We start from the raw sequence: 12,901 nt of genomic DNA, 5'->3' as shown, positions 1-12,901 counted from the left end.
AGAAAGTGATGGCAGCAAATGAGGGGGGGGGGGGGAAAGGTGTTTGGCTGCACTGAGAGGGGAATTTATCCATGAATCCAGGGAGATAAGATGCTAAACAGGGTCAGGTGTGAAATCGTCCATTTGTTTCTGGGTACCAAGATTATAACAGAAGAAGTAACAAGAGGTACCTGAGTGGTGCACTAAGAGGGAAAGCTGGTGGATCTATGTAGCCGGAAAAGGAGGTGATTTACAGGACATCTGATCCTAGTTTATAGGGATCAGAAAGGATCATACAAGGACCAAGAGAAGGCCCTTCTCTGAGCATCAAGAAGGGAGACTAAAGCATGGACATGATTTTAGGCTAAGGCGAGATAACAGGAAGGGCTGCTTCCCCCAGAGGGTCATTGGCTGTTGGATGAGTCTCAGGAAGAAGCAAGAAGTGAGCAGAATTATAAGTGAATTTACAGTCCCTACTTGGGAGCTGCCTGTCCAGTTTAAATTTCCTGTCCAGCCAGACCCAGCAGGTTCTAAAGCCCTAACTAGCAAGTTAACAAAGCACTTACCTTTACAAAGCTAAATATGCAGAAAATCATTTCAAACCCTACCTGCGTTGCCAGTTTTGGCTGGACATATTCCTGGAGGTGTCATTACACAACATAATCTTTAATTAAAGATTAATCTTTAATTCCTGGAGACTCCAGGACAATCCTAGAGGGTTGGCAACCCTAACCAAACTGCAGCTGCCTCTGGGGTGGAACACTGTTGCTTTTTAACAGTGCACAGCAACCACACACGACACAATAGTTTAGTTTAAGATAGGAAGTGCAGAATATCATACTGCTTGAAACCGTAGAAGGAGAAGAGGGAGTGAGAATGTAAATCCCCAGATGGGAATATGACACCAGGATTAACTCCCATATACTTGCAAGATGTGCCGTGGGATCTTTAGATTCCATAGGTGCTTTTGTATGAGACATAAAACAGAAGGCAAAAGACAGTACCTCTAGCAGCAGTGTCTCCTTCTGGAGCATCAGATCAGTACAGATGCTGAAGGAACTGTACCACCTCCAGAATTAATACCTCCCTTCATAATTTTTTTCTGGCATTGTAGGTCTCCCACCCAGGTACTGACCTGTCTTGATCCTGCTTAGATTGGGAGAGGCCAACATGGAGGTGGCACGGCTGTTGGGGAGCTAAATAAACCAGCCCCATAGAGACATTAAAGCACGATTTTTTCAGAAGTGGCCATTGATTTTGGGTACCCAGCTTGAGATCCTTGGGCCGGATTTTTCCAAAGGGTTGAGCACCCATGTCTCCAGTTGAAGCCAATGGGAGCTACAGGTGTTCAAAACCTCTGAGACTCAAGCCCAAAGCACCTTAGGTTAGACATTCACAAAGGGGGGCACCCAAAATTCAAGGCCACTTTGGAACCCTGGTTGTATGCGACCCCAATATACTGACTGGATAAACCCATGTCACAATCTAAGAATGGAGCTGGGGTTCTCTCCATCACTGTAAAGTCTTCTTCTCATACCTGGGTTCTTACGAAGTTATACACGTCACTCCTAATGATGCCAACGGGAGTAACAAACTTGAATCCCGAGGCAGCGGGAGGAGAGTATATAATTCAGAGAATTGAAAAGGAAATGATTGGTCTCTGAAGATTCAAAACTAACATGAGAATCCCAACTGCAGAAACAGTTATTTCCAGCTGCCTACTTACACTGATGCAACTTGCAATCATTGCGTAATGGACGGCAACCTCCTCTGCAATTCCTGGCTTTAGTCTAGAGCATGAGATTACCATGCCCCTTTGCTCTGCTACAGGGAGAGACACGCATGCAACCATGCCCAGCTGTTTAAAAGCCAGTTCACTGGAAAGGAAACCACAATGCTTCCTCTTTTTGAACAACTTCCCCCCCAGGAACTCAGAACAAAACTCTTCTCTCCATTGGCAATCGGGGCACTGCATAGGAGTGAGGTAGATGTGGCTGGGAATTGTTTGCAATATGGTATCTTCACATGCAGGTTGCTGGCCCAGCACAGCCATATACTCTGGGACTCTGGCACAGAGTTCAGGGTGAGCTTTGGGGTTTGCCAGACATCCACACCTTCTAAATTAGTCACCCTGTGCTCCGAACACCGGCTTACACGTGACTTTCCTCAGTAACCTCCTGAGATTGAATTCAGTTTTAAATGTTCCAGGTGATGGCGCTTACACCATTCCGCCTGGGAGACTATTCCATAGTTAGCACATTTTCCCTTGGCTCATGTTCACCCCATTCCTCCCAGTTATACTCTGTGCTTACAAACACCCTTCACTGCCTTTCTCTACAATACAGACCCTCACCTGAATGCTAACCCTGCCATGGGTTTTCCAGTTCTGGGTCCCAGCCACTTCCAGGGACAGGCATCCCAGCCCCACAGCACTGATTTTATTTCTTCCATAATAAAACTGCTTCCCAATTTCCTTTCCTTGCATGTGTCTGACATATCACATCGCTTCTGGAGAACAGCTGCGTTAAAGATTTAGGTTCCTAGGAAGTGGGGGTAACCCATTGGAGATGCTAACTTTCCCCACTCTTCTAAATGCTCTGTGTAATTCTTTTCACTATTATCAAGATATCTGGTAACATGCTGCAAATACCACAGCTGGCTTTCACATGTGGCTGCTCTTACTATGTCACCAAAGGGCCCTGCAATGTAGTCCCTTGAGGTAGGGGAGCAGGCATCTTGCACTAGCATATAGGTAGCATCTCCTTGAGAATATGTGCTTTAAAAGCTTGTAAATAACTTGTGCAACAGTTTAGGGAATTGGCACAGATCTAATAATAATAGAATAAGGAACATGTTCCTGGATGAGGGCTGGCTCTATAATGCCTCTTTAGGGGATCCTCCTAAATGCCTTCGTGAGCACGCACAGCCAGAGTCTGGACGGAGGGAGTAGCCTCAGGAGCTTTCGCCAGTTTCTCTTGCATGGATCTCTTTCTGTGGGGTTGCCCCCACTTTGTTCTAAGCCCATGTTGTGACTGTATAACACTGAGTTGCCTGTTCTATGCCAGGCACTGCTCCCTGAAGAGCAAGCGAACGTCACAATACCATCCTTCCTGCATGCTTCTCGGAGCGCCATAGTTACAAATACGCCAAAAATGGAGCCTCCTCCCTGACTTCCCATTGGACTGGGAAGGTGAGCCACAGAGCTGACCTGGGCAAAATGTTTGCAAGTAACCCTGAAACCAGAAGAGGCTTGCGTGGTTTCATCACGAACGCTGAACTCAGCCCTGGTTTGCTTGTAGCTCTGCTAGAGATCGTTCAAAGAGCTTCCGAACCAGCCTCAGGCTGCAAAACGTGTCACTTCCCTTGGCTCCAATGCAAAACCAGGGGCAGGGAACTGTTTTCACTAAGCGTCATGAGCTAAACCCAGGTGGTATGAATCCTACACCACCAACAGTCTGCACAGACTGGAACAGCCAACTTTCACACGGTCTGGTAAAGCATCAATGATTCGCACATTTCAGCCACCAGACCCAATTATCTGATGAATCCCATACCCCACCCTATAAAATCCTGGCCTTGGAACCCTGGTTTTACAGTCCCCAAAGCTCTACCACCTGAGCTAAAGGAGAACTCCCCTAGCTGTCAGCAGTAACAGGTCCCTTCCCCTAACTTTGGACCGGGCACTAGAGCAGAGTATTGCACACTGCTACTCACGTTACTAAGGACACAGAGAAAGCCAGTGGCAGATCTGAGCACAGAGTTTCTGGGGTGAATTCCTGATACCACTGAAGATCCCCACCCCCTTTCCTCTAACCACAGAACACAGTCCCCCTCAAGAAAAGAATCCAGGAGTCCTGACACCCAGTACTCTGCTCTAACCACCAGAGAGTGTCTCTTAAGCAAAATATTCAGTGTCTAAGTGACTTCACTAAGTGAAAGCCCATGGAACTTGGGCTCCTAGGGACTGCACTTACAAGGATATTTAGGTGCCTGAACATGCTGCTTTGCACCTAGTGGGATTTATGTAAGCACCTAAATGGGTTAGGCACCTAAGTCCAATTGATTTCAAAGGGAGTTAGGCACTTCTAAAAATCCCACTAGGCTTAGGCTTTAAAAAACACCTCCAGGATTCTCCAGTAGTACTGATCTACAGTACTTTAGAATATTTTGGACACTATCACTGCTTATTTTACATCTTTACCCCCTATGTCCTGGCAGTTTCAAATTGTATTTCTCTTCCCTTCTTGTCCTAACGAGTTGAGCCATTTTGTTGTGCACTGCTCAGCTACTGCTGCATTCTATCCCAGAGGCAGCTGCATTTCAGTGGTGGGTGAAACGATTCTTGTATCTAGTTTGTAAACTGCTTTTTGGGCTCCTGCAGGCTGGTTGGTGCTATATAAATGTAAGATGATATTGTAAAGAGGCCATTTCCCCCCCTGCATGACGAAATAGTGGCATTTGAAGTTTGATAGAGCAGTTACTGATTCCACATCAGGCCCGCCTATGGTACCAAATGAGGAACTCAGAAAGGGATACATTGCAAAACACCTTAAGACCTGAAGAAGAGCTCTGTGTGGGTTTGAAAGCTTGTTGCTTTCCCCAACAGAAGTTGGTCCACTAACAGACATTACCTCACCCACCCTGTCTCTCTAAACACCTTATGTCACTGACAATAAATTAAAGGATTGTTCTTTAGAAACCCAATAAATATATAGAGAGAAATAATGCAACTAACAACTTGACAACTGCTTGCAGAGTTATGCTCGACACAAACAGATCCATGTCTCTGGAAGTCAAATTCATTGACAAATCTGGCCTTTATGGAGAAATGAAACTCAATAATCTGTTCAGCATTTACAGTCTGTTGGCAACAACTGCAGACTTCAGTTACACTTCTGCTTTTAGAAAGACAAAGCCTATCAAAGCGAAGGTTAAGAGGCGATTTGATCACAGCCTCTAAGTACCTACAGGGGAAATATTTGCGGTAAGAGGACTCTTTAATCTAGCAGGCAAAGGCATAGCCAGAAGTTACAGGCTCAACACAAGAGCAGGAATTCTCTGGCCTGTGTTATACAGGAGGTCAGACTATGATCTCTAGGGTCCCCCTTCTGGCCTTACCAATCAAGGAATCTATGAAACAGTTAGCGCTCCTGGTATCTATAAATCATAAAACTTCCTTTGCTTAACTTTCCTTCCCTTTTCCCCTTACCAAGGAGTTGCGCCCCTCCCCCCCGTCATTAATAAGAATATGGGGGCACTGGATTAAGAATAAGGGAAATGCTATCTCAAAAAAACCCCTCTCTCATGTTGAGTGATTTTCAAAGCGGACTAAGGGAGTCAGGCACCCAAATCTGGGCACCTAATTCCCTTAAGCATCTTTGAAAATCCCAAACGTATTCCTTGTAAGGATCCACAGGGCCTGGGCCCAGGCCTGCAGGCCACTGCTGCAACTACAACCCCCCTCCCCCCCCCCCCCCCCGCATCCCAATGGCTCAACTAATTGGAGAACTGGTAGACCTAAGGCCTTAAGCACCACTAAAGGTACCACCCACAGGGACCTGATTGGGCCGGATACACTATTTAAGCCAGAAGAGACATAAGGAGTTGTCTGCACAACAGCGTGGATCCCAGCTTGCTGCTGCTGCTACAGACCCTGCCATATGCTATTCTATGCAACCTGACCTGACCTGCTCCTGGTTTCTGTCTTATTCCTGTTCCCTGCGTCTGGTCTCCAACTCTGGCTCCAATCCTTGGCTTGACTCTCTGACTCCAACTCTAGCTTTGACCCTTGGTTTGACTCCTGCTCCATCCAGTCAGGTTCACCATCCAATTCCCAGTTGTGACATTCCTCAAATAGTCTCACTGAAACTAATGGGACTATGTGACTAGTAGGGTACTATGCACAGTGAGTAGAGGTATCAGAATCTGGCCCTTAAGCAGAATAGGTATTTACTAACTGTGAGCATCAGTCAAAGGGGAAACATTGGACTATGATCTGTAACATCAACTTAATCACGTGCTGTAACACCCAGATGTCTCTCCTGCTGTCATGACCAAGCCATAAGAGGGGGTGCATTAGTCAGCTATTCGTTCATGCCTTGAGTACACTGGGTAGCATAAGATGGAAGGCTAAGTGCCTGCAGCTGCTGGAGAAGGGTCCCAATAGGGAGCTCATTGCTATATAGAGTCTGGCTCCTTCTCTTCAAGGGCCATATTTGCATTTCAAAAAAAGTTTTAAAACATTCAGTGTCCATCCACTATGAAAATCCTTCCTAGGAGAAGAAAAAGTAGCAGGGAGAAGAAAAAGAGAAATGCCACTGTGGGACCAGGTGTGGCTGAGGGGGATGGATGCTCTCTCGCGCTCCCACCCACCAATTTAACAATAGTAGAATTCTATGTAACGCGATGTGCGAAGGCATTTTCCTCTTGTTTTGGTGGTGAAGGCCAAACACGCATTGCTGTGAGTTGGGGCATGGCTGTGACATCATAAAGAAGGCCCAATGAGATCATGGCTTGGGACAATCCAGGTGCTCAGCTGGACTCTGGGAAAGAATAGTCCTTAGTTTGGATCAAGTCATGTTGGCTGACATTAATGATGTCTGGTTCCTCTAATGGGCAACAGCACAGCTTTTAAAACAGCATTTTAAAAAATTAAGATACCAAATGATTAATAGAATCAGAGATGGAATGATATACCGGCTTGTCTAGTCCAGACCCTGGTGGATAGGACAGGCTTATTCTCAGTGAGGGCTGTCCATCAGCTGGTGACTGTCTCATTCCCCCTGTACTAAGAGTTCCATGGGATCTTTAATGCTGATGAATGGTCATGACCATGTTTCATGAGTGATGTGAGAGATGCAGACGTTGGTGGGTTGGCTGGAGATTTCACAAACCCACATGCTTCAGATAAGTTATGTTTAATTGTGGGTTATCCCATCAAAAGGTATTGTACACTGCATGCCCAGTCTTTGCTCAGCAGACATTCCCTGTACCTTGGTTTGTCACCAATGTCTCTTTTGCTCCCCTGTGATCCCCAAAGCACGATTTAGTGTCATGCCTGAAACTTTTCCAGCTCAAAGCTCCAAATGTTTCAAATTTTGAAATGAAAAAAAAAAAAAAGACAAATTTGGGGGGAAGGTGTGCAGTATCCCCATTTATTGACCAACCATAAAACCACTTCCAAATTTTCAAACTTCAATATCCCAATGAAATTTCTAGATTTTAAATTTAAAAGAAGGGAAACATCTTGAACAAAATACAATTTCCTGCATGTCCCCCACTCCCAGCTTTTCTGATCAGAAATTCTACAGAAACACATACGCTTTGGAGTAGTTCAGAACGAAATCGACTCCCTTCTCACTGTCAAACTGGATGTCGCGAGGCAAGTCACTGTGACAATTCGCATCGATGCTTAAAGGAAAGCCGGGATGCCATTCCTTCCATCTGAGAAAGGGAAGAGGGAAAAAAGGAAAGGGAGTGGTGTCAACCATGTAAACAGCACAGCATAGTATCTTTAATGTCATTGTTATTAATTATTTGTATTACCATAAGGATAAAAGAGCTACTATGCTAGGTCGGATGATGGTCCATCTTGCCCAATATCCTGTCTTCAACACTGGCCAGCACCAGCACTTTAGGGGAATTGCACAGAACAGGGCAATCATGGAGTGATCCATCTCTGTCTTCTCCTCCCAGCTTCTGGTATTCAGGGGTTTATGGTCATCCAGAGCATGGGGTTGACTAATAGCCATTGATAGACTTATTCTCCATGAACTAATCCAGTTCTTTTTTGAACCCACTTACACTTTTGGCCACCACAACTTCATATCACCTCCATGTTGCTGCACATAACAAAATTCATGTAGTGGGGGTGGGGCTGAGGGGTTCGGAGTGTGGGAGGGTGGGGCCAGCGATGAGGGGCTCAGGGCTGGGGCAGAGGGTTGGGGTGTGTGTGTGGGGGGGTGAGGGCTCCGGCTGGGGGTGTGGGCTCTGGGGTGGGGCCAGAGATGAGGAGTTTGGGGTGAAGGCTACCCTGGGGCTATGGCAGGGAGGGAGGACTCCCCCATCTCTCTCTCCCCACAGCAGCACTGGGGCTGGGGGAGGGGGAAGCGCCTCTCCCTGCTGCGGCAGCTCCGGGGCTAGGGCCATTGGATAATCGCCTCTCCCCTGGCCGCGACAGGTCTAGGGCTGGAGGAGAGCATCTCTCCCTGCCTCTCCCTGATGCGGCAGCTCCGGGGTTGGGGCCACAGGATAGGCACCTCTTCCCTGGCTGTGGCAGGTCCGGGCCGGGGCTGGATTGGGGCCGGGGTGCCTCTCCTCCAGCCACAGTAGGTCCGGGGCTGGGCTGGATCCGCGGGATAGGTGCTTTTCCCAAGGCCGCGGCAGGGCTGGGCTGGGGCTGGGCTGGGGCTGCGGGAGGGGCGCCTCTCCCCCAACTGCAATAGGTCCGGGACTGGGCTGGGGTTGGCGGGAAGAGGTACCTCTCCCTGCTGTGGCAGTTCCGGGGCTGGGGGAGAGGCATCTCTCCCCGCCGCAGCCCTGAGCAACTGTGCGATACTTAATAGGCTGCTGCGCAGCTGCGCAGCTTAGAGGGAACTTAGGGTCAGACCTAATTTATACCCCATCATTGTATATGTATAGTTGGAATGATTTTTTCCACTGTACATTACTTTGCACTTATCACCATTGAATTTCATCTGCCCTTTTGTTACCCAGTCACCCAGTCACCCAGTGGTGAGATCCTCTCTGATTCCCTCCGAGTCTGCTTTGGACTTAACTATTTTGAATAATTTTGTGTCATCTGCCAACTTTACCACTTCATTGCTCATCCCCTTTTCCCGTAATGAATATGTTGAATAACACAGGTCCTGATACAGATCTGTGGCGGACCCTGCTACTTACCTCTCTCCATTCTGAAAACTGACCATTTATTCCTACCATTTCTTTCCTGTCTTTTAACCAGTTAATAATCCCTGAGAGGACCTCCCATCTTGTCCTATGACTACTTACTTTCCTTAAGAGTCTTTGGTGAGGGACCTGGTCAAAGGCTTTCTGAAAATCTAAGTACACTATATCCACTGGATCACCCTTGTCCACATGCTTGTTCACTCCCTCAAAGAATTCTAATAGATTGGTGAGGGATGATTTCCCTTTGCAAAAGGCATGTTGACTCTTCCCCAACATATTGTGTTCATCTATGTGTCTGATCATTCTATTCTTTACTATAGTTTCAACCAGTTTGCCTGGTACTGAAGTCAGGCTTTCCGGCCTGTAATTGCCAGGATCACCTCTGGAGCCTTTTTAAAAAATTGGCATCACATTAGCTATCCTCCAGTCATCTGGTACAGAAGCTGATTTGAATGATAGGTTACATACCAGTTAGTAGTTCTGCAATTTCATATTTGAGTTCCTTCAGAACTCTTGGGGGAATACCATCTGGTCCTGGTGACTGATTACTGTTTAGTTTATTAATGTGTTCCAAAACCTCTTCTATTGACATATCAATTTGGGACAGTTCCTCAGATCTGTCACTCCAATAGAATAGCTCTGATGTGGTTATTTCCCCCATATCCTCTGCAGTGAAGACGGATGCAAAGAATTCATTTAGCTCCTCTGCAAAGGCCTTGTCTTCCTGAGTGCTCCTTTAACCATTTTGTTGTCTAGTGGCCCTGCTGAATGTTTGGGAGGCTTCTGGCTTCAATTTTACTCCGAGGTTTTACATCTTTAGCAAGTTGCTTCTCAAATTCTTTCTTGGCCTGCCTTATTATACTTGTACATTTTACTTGACAGAGTTTGTGCTCCTTCCTATTTTCCCCATTAGGATTTGAGTTCCAAATTTTAAAGGATGCCTTTTTGCCTCCATTACTCTTCTGCTTAGCCATGGTGGCATTCTTTCAGTCCTCCTATGGTGTTTTTTTGTTTATTTGGGGTACATATGTAGTCAGAGACTCTATTATGGTGTTTTTAAGTAGTCTCGAGGCTGCTTGTAGGTATTTTACCCTTGTCACTGATCTTTTTAATCTCTAGCTAATCAGCATCCTCATTTTTGTGTAGCTCCCCTTTGTGAAGTTAACTGTTACTGTGGTGAGTGTTTTTGGTATTTCTTCCCCCTCCCTGCCCCCCTGAGGAAGTTAAATTTAATTACATTATGGTCGCTATTACCAACAGGTCCAGCTATATTCACATCTTGGAAGAGATCCAGTATGCCATTTAAGACTAAATCAAGAATTGCCTCTCCCCTTGTGGGTTCCAGGACGAGCAGCTCCAAGAAGCAGTCATTAATGGTGATCTGATTCTCCACAGCTTTGCACCTTGTGTAGTCATTGACCTCTGTGTGCAGTGGGTGTCAAAGGCTATGAAATGAGTAGTGTGTTTACACCACTTTGCACAGGTGTAAATGGCCATGCTTGGCAATGGGGAATCAGACCTACAGTGTGTGTGTGTGTAAATAAAGGACGTTTGGTTCCTTCAGAATGAAAGGCATTGTTATAAATATGTCATTATCAGTATCCCTGATGAGTCTGCTAGAAATATCATTCACGGCACTGAGGCATATGGTTCACAGCAGTGAGCAATGCAACTAGAGAGAACATTGTCGGCTGTTTTGGGCAGGACCTATCTTTTTGTTCTGTGTTTGTACAGTGCCTAGCACAATGGGATCCTGGTCCTTGACTAGAGCCCCTAGGCGCTATGGTCTAAATGCATGGATGAGACGATGGCGTAGGGAGGAGGGATTTAGGTTGATTAGGAACTGTGGAAACTTTTGGGGCGGGAGTAGCTTATGCAGGAGGGATGGGCTCCACCTTAACCAAAACGGAACCAGACTGCTGGCATGTAGAACAAAAAGGTTGTGGAAAATTTTTAAAGAAGGGTTGGGTGAAAGCCAACAGGTGTGGAAGACCCCCTCCCCTTTCCAGTGGTTAAAGACAGAACTTATTAGACTCAGCTGAGATCCTTGTTTCTGTTCACTGATTATTAGAACTGAAATCACTGATGAGCATGGTTCGGAGCTAAGAATCTGGCCCATAATGTATTTATAGGGCCACAACCCAGAAGGCACTGAAATGCCCTTTGACTTCACTAGGAGCTGCAGTTGCTTAGCACCTCTTAAGATTTGGTTCATAAGATATGGGTATGCAAGTATAACATATAGGACTCACTCACCCCACCCTCTCATACAGCCAGCACTGTGATGGAACAGGCCAGCACACAGCAATACAACACCATTTTATTAATAATAGAAACACACATTACAGATAAGGAAACACATGGAAAGGTGACATGCCTCAGAACTAGGATAAGTTCTCAGAAGTCCCTGCTGTCTCGTCCCATTCTCAGCCCATTAGACCACATTCCGCCTCTAGGCTGGAAATAAATAGTACTGTATCCAGCTAAAACTGCAGAAATCATTTAGTGGGATGTACATTTGGCTGGCATGCCTCACTCTTATGCAGAAAAAGGGTCATAAAGTTTCTAACAGCTTAAAGTGCTCAGGCTAAGTTTGTTCTCTTCCAAAAGGCAACACTACAGAGACGCAGAACCCCCTTAACAGCTTAGAAGAAAACTAACGCTACCTAAAGGAGGCACAATGCTGTGGTACTTTCTACTATACTAATGTTCTTACATTGTGCCCATTGTGTTGGAATCTGAGTGGGAAATTTTTATTTCAAACCAAAGGAAGGTGGTTTGCGAAGCAGGAAGAACATTAGAAAGCCTGTCAGATTGCCAGTCAGATGCAGATTGCATTGCTTGTTTTCTGTCCTGATAGAGCTGCCATTTCTACCTCTGAACCTTAAACAGCCATTACCCTTGAATTCCAAATGGCTTTATTTGCATTCCCTTTTGTGCATGTAAAGCTGGTCTTGTCCAGAACTTTTCCTCGGGAATTGTCCCGGTAGCTGCTCTTTCTATTCTGTTTCCCATCATTTCGAAGGAAGTCTCTGTCTCATTACAGACCAGTCAGCTTAACTTCTGTATCCGGAAAAATAATGGAGCAATGGGGAGGGATAGCTCAGTGGTTTGAGCATTAGGCTGTTAAACCTAGGGTTGAGAGTTCAATCCTTGAGGGGGCCACTTAGGGATCTAGGGGCAAAAATCAGTACTAGGTCCTGCTAGTGAAGGCAGGGGGCTGGACTTGATGACCTTTCAAGGTCCCTTCCAGTTCTAGGAGATAAGATACCTCCATTAATTTAAAAAACAAATAATTTTGCAAACATTTAGAAAATAATAAGGTGATAAGTAACAGTCAGCATGGATTTGTCAAGAACAAATCACGTCAAACCAACCTGATAGCTTTCTTTGACAGGGTAACAACCTTTGTGGATAAGGGGGAAGCAGTAGATGTGGTATATCTTGACTTTAATAAAGCTTTTGATATTGTCTTGCATGACCTTCTCATAAACAAACTAGGGAAATACAATCTAGATGGAGCTACTATAAGGTGGGTGCATAACTGGTTGGAAAACCCTTCCCAGAGAGTAATTATCAGTGGTTCACAGTCATGCTGGAAGGGTATAATGAGTGGGGTCCCGCAGGGATCAGTTCTGGGTCCGGTTCTGTTCAATATCTTCATCAATGATTTAGATAATGGCATAGAGAGTACACTTATAAAGTTTGCGGAGGATACCAAGTTGGGAGGGGTTGCAAGTGCTTTGGAGGATAGGATTAAAATTCAAACTGATCTGGACAAACTGGAGAAATGGTCTGAAGTAAATAGGATGAAATTCAATAAGGACAAATGCAAAGTACTCCACTTAGGAAGGAAAAATCAGTTGCACACATACAAAATGGGAAATGACTGCCTAAGAAGGAGTACAGACACTCCCCAACTTACGCAAGTGTTCCGTTCCGGAATGCCTTGCGTAACTCGAATTTTGCGTAAGTCGGGAATGTATCTCCGACAATTACACAACCCCCACCCCCA

The 12,901-nt window shown here is 45.7% G+C and overlaps 1 protein-coding gene across 3 annotated transcripts in view; it reads right to left on the bottom strand.

Annotated features, from left to right (window-relative positions):
- Positions 1-12,901, bottom strand: part of ALOX5 (arachidonate 5-lipoxygenase) — a 50,206-nt gene that overhangs the window by 17,611 nt on the left and 19,694 nt on the right. For all 3 annotated transcript variants that reach the window (XM_065407832.1, XM_065407834.1, XM_065407833.1), the window contains exon 4: positions 7,300-7,422. In XM_065407832.1, the coding sequence (XP_065263904.1) occupies positions 7,300-7,422 (123 nt within the window). The remainder of the gene's footprint in view (positions 1-7,299; positions 7,423-12,901) is intronic.

The sequence above is a fragment of the Emys orbicularis genome, chromosome 7 (genome assembly GCF_028017835.1).
Source record: "Emys orbicularis isolate rEmyOrb1 chromosome 7, rEmyOrb1.hap1, whole genome shotgun sequence".
Taxonomy (NCBI): domain Eukaryota; kingdom Metazoa; phylum Chordata; order Testudines; family Emydidae; genus Emys; species Emys orbicularis.
This window is presented reverse-complemented; position numbering and strand designations above follow the sequence as displayed.